This window comes from Argiope bruennichi, chromosome 10, assembly GCF_947563725.1.
Source record: "Argiope bruennichi chromosome 10, qqArgBrue1.1, whole genome shotgun sequence".
In the NCBI taxonomy this organism is placed as follows: domain Eukaryota; kingdom Metazoa; phylum Arthropoda; class Arachnida; order Araneae; family Araneidae; genus Argiope; species Argiope bruennichi.
The window spans coordinates 58,772,110-58,789,133 of record NC_079160.1 but is presented as its reverse complement, the minus strand read 5'-3'; the positions used below and the strand labels follow the sequence as shown (position 1 = coordinate 58,789,133).

General features: G+C 24.1%; 1 protein-coding gene across 4 annotated transcripts in view; it reads left to right on the top strand.

The window, feature by feature from the left end:
* LOC129989501 (exocyst complex component 6B-like) overlaps positions 1–14,680 on the top strand; it is a 52,796-nt gene extending 38,116 nt beyond the window's left edge. For all 4 annotated transcript variants that reach the window (XM_056098069.1, XM_056098071.1, XM_056098070.1 and 1 more), the window contains exons 6-20: positions 665–748; positions 1,615–1,661; positions 1,752–1,872; positions 3,302–3,373; positions 4,220–4,423; positions 5,823–5,932; positions 6,145–6,256; positions 6,877–6,956; positions 7,037–7,091; positions 9,268–9,340; positions 9,431–9,537; positions 11,000–11,141; positions 12,562–12,635; positions 12,775–12,887; positions 13,194–14,680. In XM_056098069.1, the coding sequence (XP_055954044.1) occupies positions 665–748; positions 1,615–1,661; positions 1,752–1,872; positions 3,302–3,373; positions 4,220–4,423; positions 5,823–5,932; positions 6,145–6,256; positions 6,877–6,956; positions 7,037–7,091; positions 9,268–9,340; positions 9,431–9,537; positions 11,000–11,141; positions 12,562–12,635; positions 12,775–12,887; positions 13,194–13,320 (1,521 nt within the window). In that variant the 3' untranslated portion in view covers positions 13,321–14,680. The remainder of the gene's footprint in view (positions 1–664; positions 749–1,614; positions 1,662–1,751; positions 1,873–3,301; positions 3,374–4,219; positions 4,424–5,822; positions 5,933–6,144; positions 6,257–6,876; positions 6,957–7,036; positions 7,092–9,267; positions 9,341–9,430; positions 9,538–10,999; positions 11,142–12,561; positions 12,636–12,774; positions 12,888–13,193) is intronic.
* Positions 14,681–17,024: the final 2,344 nt, after the last annotated feature.

Below are 17,024 nucleotides of genomic sequence, written 5' to 3'. Positions count from 1 at the left end.
ATTAGTTTTCTCTAGAAAGTTCATGATGAGTTGGGCTTGTCATTTCAATTCAAGGGCTTAACTATATTTTATCACTTACGGTATTACTTTGCTATCCTTTATTCCTATTAAATTAATCGTTAGTGTAAATCTTAAATCTTTAAATAATATTTGTCTTTAAATATAATAGAGCAATTCACTAGAGAATTTTATACAGTGAAACTGAAATCAAATAAAATTTATTACCCTTAAGACTCTAAAATTTGCAGTAAAAACTTTTTCCATTATATTTCTCATGCTAATGGAAATAAAAGAGAGATTTATGATTATTGATATGATATGAAAATTGCATTTAAATAAAACACTAATGATATGCTTAATAAATAATCTGTGTAGTCTTTCTACATTAGTGCTTCACATTAAAATGCTGGTTACTTTCGATTAATATTTTTAATTAAAAACTATTTTATTTTTACTACAAACCATTGATTTCTTACTGTGATATTTTGTTTGCCATGGTACTAAATTCTATTTGGAAGTTTAAATTAAACTGTTGAAAGTAAATAAAATTATCTTTGTTAAAAGTGTATCAATGAATGCTTTACATTTTATAGATATTATGATTTGCTGAAAATAAAATGTTGACTTAATTGATCCAATTTTTTAATTTCTTTTTCTTTTGAAGGGTGAAAGGGAAGCATTTGAACAATATTATAGAAATCAAAGAAAACAACAAGCAAAATTAGCATTGCAGCCATCAACAAATATGGTAAAAAATATTTTATATTAATGCATTTTTCAAAATATTTACATATTAAAAAAAAAATTATCATCATTATATCCTCTAATTTTTGAAGCTAAATAATACAAATCACACATCTTTAATTAGTTTTTTCATTGATATTAATGTTATATTATTAATAATTTCTCCGCCGGAAATTATATATGATGTCACTTCTTGTTAGATTTATTTAATATAAATTTTCAATAAAGGTGTATCGATCCAAAGCATATATTTGTGTTAATATGAATTAAATAGCAAAGTTAGATAACTGTAATCAAATCATACAAAAACATTTAATTTGATGATCTTGCACCAAAATTGTAAACTTGTATCTAATTTTTTATATTTGGAAGTCGTAAAGGTGAAGAAATCAAAATTGGAGGCTTGATTCTGTTTGTGTTGTGAAATTAAACACATAATGTATCAAATTGTGTTAATATATTAAAATGTCCGGGGAAAGCTCTTTTGCTGATTATTCATGATGAATTTTGAAACTGAATTTATTTCTTTCTACTTTTTTTGATAATGAAATGAATGTTTCAATTTGTAATACTTTATGTATTGTTGTGCGTAGCTGTTGCCATTCCAAATCACCATTATTATTTATTTAATGTAAAATGTCGTTATAGAATTTCATTTTTAATTGAAAGAAAGTAAATAATATCAACAAAAAAAGCAAAATTTAATTTTTTTTATTCCATTCATATTGAAGTCAGCTTATTTTATGTTTTTTCTCACTTGAAGAAAACTATTTATTAGAGCAATAGAAAAGTTTCTGGACCACCAATTCTATTATCTAGAATTTTGAAATAAAATTTTATATGAAATGCATAATTTTTAATTTATTTTAGAGTGAGACTATTGATGGTTATAGAACTTACTTTTTTGGTATTGTTGGGTGAGTGCATTAAAAAATTTCTTTGATCTATTTTTTTTGTGTGCGATAGTATTTAATTTTCTTTGTCTGATGATAAATTTTTATTTAAAGATTTTTTGTTGTTGAAGACCATGTATTGAATACAGGGAATGGCCTTGTAAATAGAGCATATTTAGATGAAGTGTGGTCCAATGCACTTTCTAAAATAGTTGCATCTTTGCGGACACCTTCTGTAAGTTCTTGAAATTATTATTATTTTATATGTAAATATATTTTTATTGACATATTTGTATTAAAATATTAGCAATTCTCTCTTTATATTTTCTGTAAGAGTGCATGTTGTCTCATTTCAAAGCTCTTTATGAAGCTTCACATATTTATATTTAAAAGGGTTAGTTAATAATAAGTTAATTAAATTAATCATATAAAACTATTCTGTTAGGTAATTTGCTTGTTATGTTTTTTAAATATATATTTTTAAAAGAAAGAAGAAACTGCCACATTTTTATTATTTCTCTCCACATATCACACCGTGTTTTAAAAATGTATCTAGTTCTATGAAATTCTTTGTCTAGAATCATGTTCTCAGAAAGTGTTTTTATTCACTAAGGATGAATACATGGGGTATGAAATGATCTTATACCATACTTGCTTTAGGTGCACATTTTATATTCTTCTTAGCTAATTTTCAAAGCTTAGCTACTCATAGAATAATGTTTTAAATTTACATGTTAAATTTAGTTGATTTTCATAAAATTGTTTTCTTCTTTCATTTATTTAGATACATTACCATCTTTTGCTTCCATAAATATTATGATTTTCAATATTTGCTTAGATTTCTTTTAAAATCCAGTCTCTTAAAATATGTCATAATTTCTAAGGATACTACCTACTCAGTTTCTTTGTGTTTAATTGTGGAAACATTGATTCTCAAATCTATTAAAACTGAAATTAGAATAAAATACAGGTATCTTTTGGGTATTTGCCCCTTGACAGTGGTTGTATTTTGATATTGTACTGCTGTTCAGTTTAAATTCTCTGATAGTTATATTCTTTTTTTTTTTTCAGATGTTAAATTTTAAAATTCTTATAATTTTCTGTCATTTTCATAAAGTATTACTAAATGTTTATATGCCATGTACTGCTTTTTAGAATAAATTTATCTTTTTATTGAAAATTGTGCATATTGTAAGTTTTGAATTCCACAAAGCAACAGCTTTGGAATTTATCAAGAATGATTTTAGAAATATTTTACAACTAAACTAAATTTAATAATACTTGAGAAAAAAAATTGTGAATTTTTCAGTGAGAAATTTGTGAAATTGGATTTTCATGTCTTAACAATATAATTCATTTTTATTTTTTTGTAAACTGTTAATCCCTTTATGATTTTTGATTTTTATTAATAAAATTAGATTTATTTTCTAGTTAGCAATTCAGTATAAAAGTGCTTTTAAATTTAATATCAATTTTGGGCCAAATTCACTTAACTGTAAACTGAGTAGCAAAATGAAATGAAAATGAGTTATTATTGTTTTGTGATTCTCTAATTGTTATTTTTAATGAATATTTTAATGCCATTAATAATGTTTTTATATTTTTAGTGCTTTTATATACTTGTTATATTATTTCTGAAGAAGATAATAACTTGTATGTTTTAGGATTGCTCAACCGACACATCTTTGATGCTGCAGTTAAAGTATTTGATAATGCTATTTAGTTATACACTTAGAGTAAGTATTGCCTTTTTAATACACTTATTTTATTTCATTCTGTTATTTTTAAGCTTCTTGAACAAAGTGCATCTTTTTCTATTTTCTATTTATTGTTATCACGTGTTTTTTTTTTTAAAACCAAAGAACTAATAATTTTATTTTGTCTGTTTGGACGTTTTAAATAGATAATTCAGTTTTGCAAAGCTTTTGTATTGCTAGTAGCTGTATTTTTTTGTTGTATCTCTTTGGTGTTGTACAAATAATGTTGCAAATAAAAGTTTTTGGAGCAAAAAGTTTGATTGCTATCAAATGCTTTTAAAACAGAAAAAACACAAATGCTGTTTAGTGCTTAAACAACAAATATGTTAGGAAACTGTTAGCAAGAGTTTTAATATAAAACAGTTCCCAGAAATATTGCACATATATTAACAGATAACAATAGATTTTTTTAAAAAAATTGTCGTTTGAAAATATTTTAAATTTTCTGATAAAATTACTAATAGTTTGTTTTGTTCTATTAAATGCTTTATTCATTCAAATTTAAAATATTTCTGGCATAAAAAAATAAAAGTTTCCTAACGAATATTATTTTTAGTTATGTATGCTTCAAGAAGATAATTCCATAAATGAATTTTAAACTTTCAAAATATTGTAACTGAAAATCTGACAAAAAATTAAAATATAATTTTTTTTATACTCTATTTAATTAAAGTTATTAATATTATTTTCTTTCCATTGCAAAATACTTATTAAAAATATTTTAGTAATTTCATCAAAATATTGCTCAAGGTTTTTTTCTTTTTCTAAGCTTAGCTATAAAAACTTTTTAACTCTTACTATATTGATTTATTTTTTTTCTTTCAGAGCTACGGTTATCCTGTAAATCAGTTGTTTGATTTGCTATTGGAAATAAGGGATCAGTACAATGAAATACTCATGAGAAAATGGAACAAGATATTTAGAAAAATATTTGATTCTGATAATTATCATCCAATTGAAGTAGAAAATCAAAATGAGTATGATGCTGTCATCAGTAGGTTTCCATATCATGATGAAGAATTGATGCTTGTAAGAAAATATATTATTTATTTTGCAGAAATCAGCCATATTCTAAAATTTGTCGATATGTTTATTGTTCTTATTGTACACTCCATAATAGCTTTAACACATATTATTTGAAATTCTTATATTCCATAAGTCGGCTGTAATTTATCTACAACTAATATATGTATTTTGTCAGTTCATAGACTAGAGTTTACTATTGGTTTGAGTTTTTTGGTATATACTTTTGCTTCTTCTTTTTATTTTGTAATAAATTGCAATTTTTTTTTTGTGTGTGTGTGTGTTGTAATTACTCTAATAGTTGTTAAAGAAAAGAATTTGATATGTAATTTTATAAAAAAGTTTTATTGAACATGAAAATTTTCAAAAAATTTTAGTGCAATTGACTACAACTGTTACTAAAAAAAAGGCCTAAGAATATTTTTAAGTAAAAAATTAACTTCAGGTCTCTCACCATCACCCTGTTTTGTTATTTAGATACTCATCTGCTTGAAAAGTTAATTCAATTCTATAAATGCTTGTACTATTAACAAAATCTTGAATTAAAAATTTTCTTGTTATGCATTCAACTTCATTGAATTAGATAGATTAATTACTGTTAGTAAACCTAAATTTCTTACCTGAACTTTTTTTAAACAGGCGAATTCATCAGAAGTGTATGGAGTATGTTTGTTTTACCTTTCTAGATTTTAGAAATTTTGCAGTGAAGTTCTTTTGGGCTAATTTGGATGGGGAAGTTGAACTTAGTTATAATTTTACTAAAAAACAACCTAATTATCATTTTCTGAATAAAGATTTCAAATGCTTTGAATAATGTTTTTAATATTTTAATGATTACTTCTATTGTATGGGCCATTGAAAATTGAAATGATTCTGAATTCATCTTCCTTCCATTGTATTTATTGAAAATTAGAGAGGGAAAATACAAATTGTATGAATAGTCAATTTTTCATTATACATGATAGAAATTATGCTCTAATCATGTTTGTAAAATGTGCCATAGTATTGTTATATTAAAATGCTATTTCCCTTTATGTTTCTTTCTCTTTTCTCCCAAAATTACAATTGTTGTATGGAATATCATTTTCTAATGGTACTATCTGAATGTCATAGAAATTTATGTCATATTTTATATCCTAAAAAAGAATAAGATAAACACAGTGTATTGATTGCTTATTCATAATTTTTTTTAAAAAATGTGTCTAATTAATATAAATCAAATTACATTTTGAAAAAGTAATTTCAGATACATTTTTATAATATATAGTCTCCAGTTTTCTTTTAAATTTGAAATGAATTCATTTAAAATTTAAAGCATTTGTTATTGTAATATGAAATTCAACTTGATGTTTACCAATTTTGTTAATAAATATACTTATATCATATCCTTTTCAATTCTTTCTAGGCTGCTTTTCCTAAAAAATTCCCATTCTCACAGTTTGTTCCTGAAGTTTATGATCAAGTTAAAGAATTTATTACTGCTTGTTTGAAATTTTCACAAGACTTGAATCTCAGGTATAAATATTTAGCATTTATCTTAAATAATCAATTTTTTTTTCCAAATACAAATTAAACTTTGTTTTCAGATACTTTAGTATTTAGTTTAAAATATATTTATTACCTTTGAATATTTTAATTAAATTTTAATATTTTAAGATTACATTGTTTTAGTGTTTAGTATATAAGAAATTCAGTGTTTTTAATATTTGTTTAAAATCCTTTTTTAGCATTACAGAAGTTCAAGATAGTGTTCGCAAATCTACTAATCTCTTACTGACAACCACTCTTAGTGGCTGTTTGTCCAATTTAATAAAGAATTCAAATCTAGGACTTCTGCAGGTAATACAAGAAAATATAATTGCCTCTCTATTCTGCCAGTGTTGTTTCTTGTCATGCATTCAAATTTATTGGCTTTAGTATCCAAAAATAAAACTATTTCATTTTTTGTATGGTTTAAAGCTTTTGTAAAGAATTTATCAGTAAGCAGTTATTTTTTTATTTATTTTGTAAAGGAGACATTGGAAACTATTCAAACGAAATTTCTCTAATATGACAATCTTTGCATTGTAATTGTCAGATGTATTGTAGATGACTTTGTAGGCTATTCAATTCAAAGCAAATATGAACTTTACAATTAGTTTATCATTTTTTTTCAACATAGCATTAATGATTGTTAGAATTATTATTCCATTGCAAGCATTACTTCAGATCAAAAATGCAAATTATCTCGCTATCCCTTTTATGTCCTAGAACATTTAGATCTGAATCCTGATAGTAATTTTTTTAATAGTTTGTCAAAACGTTAATTTATATTCTGTAGATTGTAATATTTCTATATAAAATAAAATTTTCAAACAATTAATATCAATTATAATCTATATTTATTTCATGCCTTTATGGTGTAAAACTCAAATATTTCAAGTTATATTCTGTTTTCTTACCGTCTTCATTATTTTCAGCTGATACAAATCACTATCAATACCAATCACCTTGAGAAAGCTAGTGCATATCTTGAGGACTACATTTCTAATGTTACTGGGTATGAAAATTTGATATAAAACTATCTTTGATGTATAACATACCAAAATTGTGAATTTTGATATATTAATGCTATTGCAGGTCAGTTACTAATTCTTTCCATGTGGCAAAACTTCAAAGTTGTTCTATGTTTAAGGTAAGTGGCTGCTTGTGTATATTGAAAATTGTGTGACTGAAGCAGATTTAAAAAAAAAAAAATCTAATTGAAAATTTAACATTCCTTTTCTTAATCCCTTTAAAAGAATTATTATATTTACTGAAAGTATGACACTTTCATACCTTTTCTTGAGATAAGTTAATATTGACATCATATAAGAATAAAATCTAAAAATTATCTGTATAAAACCAATAATGCAATGTATAAAAGCATTATAAAGGATAATTTTTTTATCAATGTAAAATTTAATTTTTCACTTTAAGAAACAAGATTAATTAACTATGATGTAATCACCTTTTTCATGGCTATTTTAGACTGTTACTGATGTAAATTTTGCATTAAATATACGTTTTTTCAATATTCTGAATACAAAGTTTAAAAATAAAGTGATATATCTTGAAGCACAGATTTCTATACAATATATATGTGCATATTTCAAGTTATTAAATAGTAGGTGCAGAAGTTACTATTTCTTGAAATGCAAAAATAACTAGAAGTAATAGGAAGAAAAAAAAAGGGTAGGAATTGATGAAATGTGTTTAAATCAAATTATAGCTAATGATCAAAATCGTATTATCATTAATATTGATTCAAGTGTCATACTTTTGGCTGAACATTTTGTATTACCATTTCTTTCTTTCTTAAAATTTCTGGTTACTAAATCCTCATAATTGCCATCATAGATAATAATCATTCCATGACATTTCAGAAATAAGTCAATTTATGATACACTATTTCCCAGTTAGAGACCATCCAATTTAAGAAAGGCCTAATAGTATAGCACTGCTAAAATAAAGCATTATACATGTTTGTACTTATTTGGATTTTACTCGCCATTTGAAATTTATTTCCAATTTTGAAACATTCTGTATAAAATTTATTTATTTCTGTAATAAAAGAAAAGAATTGCAGAACAATATTTCACTGTTTCTGAATAATTATTATGAATTACTAATGATTGAACTAATAGTTTTATTTTTGGGTTTGGTTTATTCTTTATTTTCATAATTTTTATTCCTTGGAAGTCTTCAAAGGACTATTCTTATTTATTAATTGTGAATTAAAAAGTTGTAGAGAGTAAAATAGATTTATGAAATGAAATCCATTTAGGTTGTTGGAGAAAATTAATTTAATTTATTAATATTTAATTTGATTAAGAAATCTAGATAATTAGTGTTGGAGATAACAAAATTTTTTTTAAAGTATATTGATTTAGTTTAAATGTTGATACATTACTATCTTTAAAAAATAATAATAATAATTTGACTATAGAAGCAGCATTATGTGATCAAAATTTTCATTATCATTTTTTTAAATATGATTTTTGAATTTATTAATGTCAACACCAATATAAGCAATGAGCATTTAGGAATTGGAAATATTTAATAATAAACCTTTAAAATTGACGACTCTGGTGGCAAGTATAAATCCTTTATACTAAGAAAGGATTAATATATAGTAGTTTAAAAAGAAAGAAAGATATTGGAAAGTATAATTACAGAAATTTGTCAAAAACTGTTTTTTGTTTTTTTGTTTTTGTTTTAGTATTGAAAAATGGAAATGTTTGTGCACTTGAAGTTGTATCATTGTAGTTAATGACAAATGAAATTGACATTTTAGTTTTTAAAAAAACTGATGCTGATACATCATCATAACAGTTCTGAAATTTACCTGGTTTTATAAATAAGTGATTGCTATAATTATATAGAATTTTGTTTCAAGTACTAACAATAAATGTTCTATGTGATAGAGCTAAGGTCACTAACACAAGTTAATATTAGTAGGTCTGTGATGTCACCATCCTTCATTTTAGAAAGGCATTACAAAATAAATTTTGCCTCAGTAACTATAATAATTTCATCACTTAATTTAGCTACTTTGTTAATCAGAATGGGATGTATTTCACTTGCAAACATAATTTAAAATAGTATTTTCTTTTATTTGTTCTTAATTAGTTCTTAGACATAACCAAATCGATACTATTAATATGATTGGCATACAATTAGTCATTGAAATTGACTTGTTAATGTTATGAGTTTTCAATAGCCCATTACCTGATTTTAATTTATCAGTTTATTTAAATAAATTTATTATTTAGTATGTATCTGTGAAACTAAATTCAAATATATGCATATTTTAATTTTATTTTTTGCAGGATGCTCGTGCTGATGCTGAATCTCAAATCTATGAAAGGTTGAATGAAAAAATAGATGAATTCTTAGAATTAGGTACTCAAATGATGTCCAATTAATTATTTATGTTACATTTATTTAAAAAAATTCAGCATGTGTATTTATTTTAATATTTTTTTTCTATAGCTAATTATGATTGGTTATTGAGTGAACCAGAGGGTCAAGCAAGCAGTTATTTGTCTGATTTGATAGCATTTTTGAAAAGCACATTTGAGGCTTTTACAAATCTTCCTGTAAGTTATTTTCTTATATATTTCTTGGTTTGTGACTTCATAAATTTTCTTACACATAAATCACGGTACATTGTTCGGAAAGACAATTTTTAAGTCGAATTGCATAAATATTTAATCCAAAGATACAGTATTTTGGGATAAATTACCATATTTTATCTTTGTGACATAGTAATAAGTGTTAAGCATATTCTAGTAGAGAAGTATGCTATACAATTTTAAAATGAAATGAATATCACATGCTCCTTGAAGCAGTATGTGCGAGAAACAAATATTGTAATCTGCTTAAATCTTTGAAATTGAAGCTGAATAGAGGTGTTTAATTGTGGCTAACATTACTATATTAATGATTACTAACTTATCATTAATATTTAATGAAAAATAAGTGTATATAGCAGTGAAAGTCAGAAAGTGACTTATTTTATTCATTGTCATTTTATTTCATTATTTAAAAATTAGTTTTGTGTACTGCTTTAAATAATTATATATAGTTATTAATAAAGATTGGTAGTACATACATTGTCATTAGTTATATTTTACTATTTATCTTTTTGTCTGCATAATTATTGGTATTTTTTTAAGTTAGTTCAATTTCATGATTTTATTCTTTCTTTTTTGTTTTTTTCAAATTTGTCTTTTGAACTTGTTGAAAAATATTGTGTATTTAAAGTTTTATTTTTTGAAAACATAAATTTGTAGAAGAAAATGCATATTTCTTTCTCTGTATGTATTTACCTAATTACATACGAGTTTCAAGGCTGGATGGTAAAGTCTTTCCATCAGAACTAAGCAGTTTGAGGTTCAAATTGGTATTATATTTGTATGAGGCTGCTTGTAGAAGACAGAAATGGGAGAAACTGGCATTTTTCTCATCATTTGTCTTTAGCTCAAATTATGTTATCTATCCAATATATAGTATATATAATGTTTTAGAATGCAAGCTTCATATGATAGAATTGAAATAATATTCTTGAATTTGAGGTTTGTTACAAGCAAAAAGCACATAGGTATTTTTTTGTATGTTAATAAATGTAATCAATGTAATTGTAAAGGTACTAGATGTAGTCAATGTAATTGTAACGGTAAAAGGATATGATTATTATGATTGTTATTTTACTAACATTTGATAAAGAATTTTCATTTCTCCATCCCTTGAAAGCCAGTGCATTATATTAACTTATCTAATTAAAATGGATATTTGAATATTAATTACTCTATACTATAATACTTTTGTTTTGAAAAATGCTTGAAATCACTATAGAAATATGGAAATCAATATGGAAATTTTACTATGCAATAGGATTTTTTTTTTTTTTTTTTGCTTTTTAAGCTTTTGAGTGTTCTTATCCGTAAATGCTTTACTTTTGATGATTTTTTTCATATGTCATTATATTTCAATAATTAAAAAATGGGCTATTGTATTGTTTGCTTCTGTCAGTATGTTGAACTTTATTGAAAATTTCAGGCTAAAGTTGCTCAGACTGCTTGCATGTCATCTTGTAAACATATAGCAAATGCTCTCATGGGTTTTCTGCTAGACAAAGAAGTAAAACATATATCCATAGGAGCTTTGCAACAATTCAATTTAGATGTAATGCAATGTGAATGTGAGTTATTTATTTATTTCTGAAATGTGTGAAATATTGTTAAAATATATTATCTAATGAATATTTTGCATGGAATTAGTTATTGATGCTGTATTTCTATACTAATCTATTTTACTTCTATCAACATGTATGTAAAATAATTCTTATTATTTTGCAGTTATTTTGTAAATGCTTAAGTTTTGGAATGGTAATATATATTTAATTTTTTTCTAATGCAAAATAAAAGCTAGATGTGTACTACTTATCCATTAATAAAATTGTGTTTTTATTTCTTTCTGTGTACTTTAAATTCATCCAGTATTCTTAATTAATGTTGTAATTTTTTTTAAAAAATTAAGCAACTAATAAATTTATTTCTGGGATATTAAATAAATTATAACTACTAACTATTATTAAATAACCATTAGGATAATTTCACTTCATTCTCACTCCCAATTTTGACTTTAATTGAAAAAGCATGGCATGATTGTGCATGCTTTTATGCGATTACACTACATTTTAAATTAAGTAAAACCACTGGATAATTTTAGAAAAACAATGAAATACTGATCCAAATAACTGTTCATTTTTTGAGTTTATCTCATATGAATTGATAGAATCGTGCATATAATCCTGATGCATATCTCCCAATAATATTAATTATCATTTCATTTTGTGACAGAAATAATGCAAACTGATGTTTTTCGCTTTCTACTATCATCAAAATTATTATTTTTTTATTTGGATAAGAAAAATAAACTTTGCAATCCATATTTGAGAAATATATTGTTTATTTATTAAATTTTGAACTTAAATTTCATGATATACCAACTTACACAATAATATGAGAATGCTGCAACTGCAAAGGCACCAATTGCAAAAGGTTAGCCCTCTTTGTATGATACATAAATACAAAATTTTCAAAGATATAAAAATATTATTTTAAAATACAAAAATAAAAAGGGTAAAAACAAATGGGAAAAGTTAACTTTACTTTTCAGTTACATCAACTTCCCTTTTGGTTGCGATATTTTAATTTCTTTGTTTATTGTTGTACATTTTTCATATGCTGCTAATTGACCAAGCGAGATGAATTAATGTTTCAGGTTACTTTACAAAGTATTGCATATAACAAAAGGATTATGTATGTGAATATATGTAGAGCATATATTGTATATTATTGATATATACATATGTGAAATTTTTTTGTTATAACATTTTAAAACAAGATGATGATTAATTTAGCTATTGCTTTTAAATAAATTCTTTTTAGCATAGTTTAATTCCTGAAGTTATATCTAAGCATGTAGACATAGTTTTCCCTACATCTCCCAAAAACAAATGATTGTAACCTTAATTATCTGCCTTACTTGTTAGATATGTTTATTTATGTTTCATGTTCAGATCTTAATCTGCATCTGTTTATTTTCCTCATATGTAGTGTTTGCCAATTGTGTCCCAGTTCAAGACTTTGAAGAAGGAATCTTACTTATGTGTTTTTCTGAGCTAAGACAGGTAATGGATAATAATTGGAATTTTTATTTTTGTATTAAAAATTATAGTTTATTTTTTCATCTAATGTAATCTAATTTTGTAATAAAATATTTGCAAAGCACATAATTTTTTATTGAAAAATCTTTTTTATATCTTCTAGTTACTAGATCTCTTTACTGATTGGGATTGGTCTAATTATTTCCGTGAATATGGACAAGAAAACAGCAAATATTTAAGGGTCAATCCACAAACAGCAATAATAATTTTAGAAAAGTAAGTATTTGCACAGAGATAATTTATTTAGTTTTTACTGATTTATTATTGGTTGTATAGATTTTAATCTTGTATCACATAGCATTTGTAATCAGTTCGGTTTATCACAATTGTGCTTGAATTATAAGAACATTCACAATTAAATTTTAATTGGAATTTAAACTGCAAATGATATTCGAAATTTTTAATATTTTAAATTCTCTATATTGACTTTTTATAAATTCATCTTATTAAAAAAATGTAGTCATTTTGTGATAAATTTTTTAACTTAATTTGTTAGTGATTTTTTCCCCATTATTTTTTTAGAATCCGGGAAGCAGATAAAAAGAAGAATATATTTTCAGCTTTAAAGAAAAATGAAAGAGATAAAAAGAAGCTTTTAGAAACTGTACTAAAACAGCTGCGGCAATTGACAACAAATGGTGTATCATAGTAATTTATATTTCAATTTTTTCTTTTTTTACAAAGGTTAATTCCCTTCTTTCCTTTGCTTTTTTTAAAGTTGTAAATAGGCTTAGTATAATTAAAATTTTTCTGGATATTCTTTATTATTTGTTAAATTTACTTCTTAATTACTGAAATTGAAGGAAAAAAATTGTTTGAAGCAGTTTTTATTTACATTTGTTTGTATATAGAATACTTGTTCTCTTTACTCTTCATTTTACCTTTTAATATTCTATGAAATCTTTACAATTTAAAAATGATATTTGTACCATTTTAGCTAATATGGGAATTTATTGGTCTATTTTATTAGTACTTTTCAGTGTTCAACTAAATTGAGGTTTCCAACAGTACTACAATGATTATTAAATGTTTATTTTACTAATATTTTTAAATATATATATAATTTTTGAAAATTAAAAAAAATAAACTTATATTACTTAATTTTTTCATTACAAGCATAAGGCATACAATCCCAATTAAGATCTATTAAGTTTCCTTTACTTTTAACTAATTGCTACATAATAATGTTGAATTTTTCTTTTTGGTAAAGTATTCATTTATTTATAAAAATAAACAACTATATCCATGAAATATTGATTTTAGTAAATTTAGCATTGTGAAATAAGTTTTTCAATTATCTTATATTTCATATGTTCTGATATTAAAAGTGAGATTAATACTGTAGTTCTGGATTTAACTGCAGTATAGAGTTGGTGCTATGAATTTTTTTCCCCTTGTTGTCTCATGGACTAAAATATAGTGAGAGCTCTCTACTTTTTTATTGCAAGCTTTTGCTTAGCAAATATGCTCTGAAGTGAAAGAAAATAAATCTTATAAAATGCTGAGTTAGAATCAGCTTTTGTGATGGTTCTGGTCATTGTTCATACTATTTGATATTTGTGAACAGTGTTGCATTTTATTTTTGCTTACATTGTCTACTTATGTTTTTTTTTTAATTTATGAAATAGAAATTACCCTTCCCAAAGATAATAAAAGTTATGAAATATGTATAATATTATTTGAAATGAATATGCATTGTAAATATTTGTATGTAGAATCATTTTTTATTTGCAAATATTGTAAGTAAGCATAATGTGATTGTATATATTTATCACTGCCATCAGACTTATAATTGGTTAGATATTTAAAAAGAGTTACAAGCATCTGATAAAATTTGCAAGTTGTTTGTTGATTATCAATATTTCATGACAGAGGAACATAGTTTTCACATAAATTATGTTATATTGAGAAAATTATGCTTTTTCAATTTCGTAGATTTCTTGAATAAACTTCATATCTTTGCTTTAAGATTTGTAATTTGTTATTAATTAAAGGATGTTATTTATACAGTTTCAAATAAAATCTTTGCTATAAAGGTGCTTATTCATTTCTGATAAAAAAAAATATATATATTTGTATTATATATGTGGGTTACTCTTTAAATTAATTAAAATAGAGCTAATTGTCTCTACCATTTTAAATAAATTTTGTAAATTATATCTGCATACATTTTCAACTGTGAAGTAGTTAATGAATCATTAATTTTTTAAGACAAAATATTATAATTATTATTACTTAAATAATATTACTAAATTAATTGCCTGTGGCAACCAGCTAGCTCGACAGGACTATGTGGGTTATATTTGTTTTCAGATAAATCTTTATGTACATAATTTTGCCAAATTGTTTGACAATAGTACCATGTTATTTTAATCATCTTACTTTACTCTGTGTATTGTGTACATGAACATTTTGAATAGAGAGAGTCCCATAAAATTATAAGTACTATTTTTGTCTCATAAATTACACATATTAAACAGATTCTGTCTTCTCTGGCTTGAAACAGTGAAGACAATTTAAATTTCAGGGCAACAATGTAATCTATTATTAAAAATTAGATTAAATAAATATTTTTTTAAAAATTCTACAAAAGTTTACACATTTATTAAATTGGTATCATTAGAAAGACATTTTTTTAAATTTTGAAATGATGTGCGAATATGATGTTTTTGTGCAATAATAAGTTTTGAAGTTGTTTTGAAAAAATGCCAAAATTCAACTTAATTTATAATTAAAATTTAAGAAAAATCATTCCAATATGCACATGTGCCAAATTAGGTAGCTACAGTATGTGCTTAGGTAGTTTGTACAGTGCCAATGCATATTCATCTTTATTAACTAGCAATTTAGTAATTAGCTAGTTTTACCAAGATTAATGACCACTAAGATTTTCAATTAAATATTTTATTAACTTGGTTTTGTAATAATCAGCAAAATATTAAGCTTCAAATTTGCAGTTTATATAATCCATACTATTATAGAAGCCTCAAGTCATTCTGTTCATTGTATTATGTATGACTAATTTCCTATTTGATAGTGAACTTTAAATTATAGTGAAAGAAATCAATTAATACAGATATTTTTTTTCTGAAACTCGCTAAAAAAAATGAGTACAGGAAACAGAATAATTCAGCATTGATGTTTAATATGCACTACAGAGTAATTTTCATAATATATGTAACATTTCAAAAAAATTATTCAATAAAAATTTCTCTGATTCATCTTAAACTTCAGTTTTACTTTCAATCGAATTTAAACGATGTAAATTTTTTTTTCAGTTAATAAATATACTTAAAAAAAATTATAAAGTATAAATTTTATGCAGTTCTTTGATTTTAAGGAATTATATTCTGCAAAATATTCTTGATACACCAACTTTTTAATAAAAAGTTTGTATCTCTCTCTGATTGAAAAATAAAGTTCTGAATATTTTAAAACAATTAACATTTTCAGAATTTTAAGCTAATTATCTTTGCAGAAACTTGGGTGGAGGATAATTGGCATATCTTCTTTAAGATGATCTATGGCGTGGTTAAAATCACTTCTTTTTTATAAGATAGTAATATTCAAATTTTCATAACACTCAATTTTAGTTGCCATTGAGTGTACCTTTCTTTTTGTTTAAAACTATTCACCTTTAATAACCATTTGGTTCATTGGAATATTGGTTATATTTAATTTTCTTTAAATTGAATAAATATAACATGTCTGTAATCTTGCCAATTTATAAGACATTAAAGCTATGTTATTTTGTCTTTTACATCTGCTTTTTTCATAATATATATGTATATTTCTATGGAGATGTTCCGTAACATCATGGTGCAATTAAAAATGTTAAAAATTATCTACTAAATTCCATGATATTTTAAGTTATTTCAGTAGGTTAACTCGGGTATAAACATCAGATAGTTAATAAAACTATGAAAATGATTTGAACTTCATGAACAATAATGCAATCTATTGTTGGAAATTGGGGAAAAATATTTTTTAAAATACTGCTGAAATTCATCAAAAATTTGAATGACTATTAAATCGGTATTATGAAATGGTGTAAAATTTATTTTTGTGTAATAATACTTTTGAAGTTATTGTAAAAAAAAGACAAAGTTCAGCTTAATTTTGAATTAATTAAAATTCCCAAAATATCGCTCCAAGGTATACATGTTGTTTTCAAATGTTATCGTAGAGTACAAACACATTCATCTTTACTATTAGTATAGATATACACATATATAATTAAATTTTTTTTTATATTATTGAATTTTTTTAAGAAGTAGATTATGTTTGGGAGGAAAGGTAAAAGTGTGCATATCTTCAAAAATTATTGAAGACAATTATTTTGTAAATTTTAAA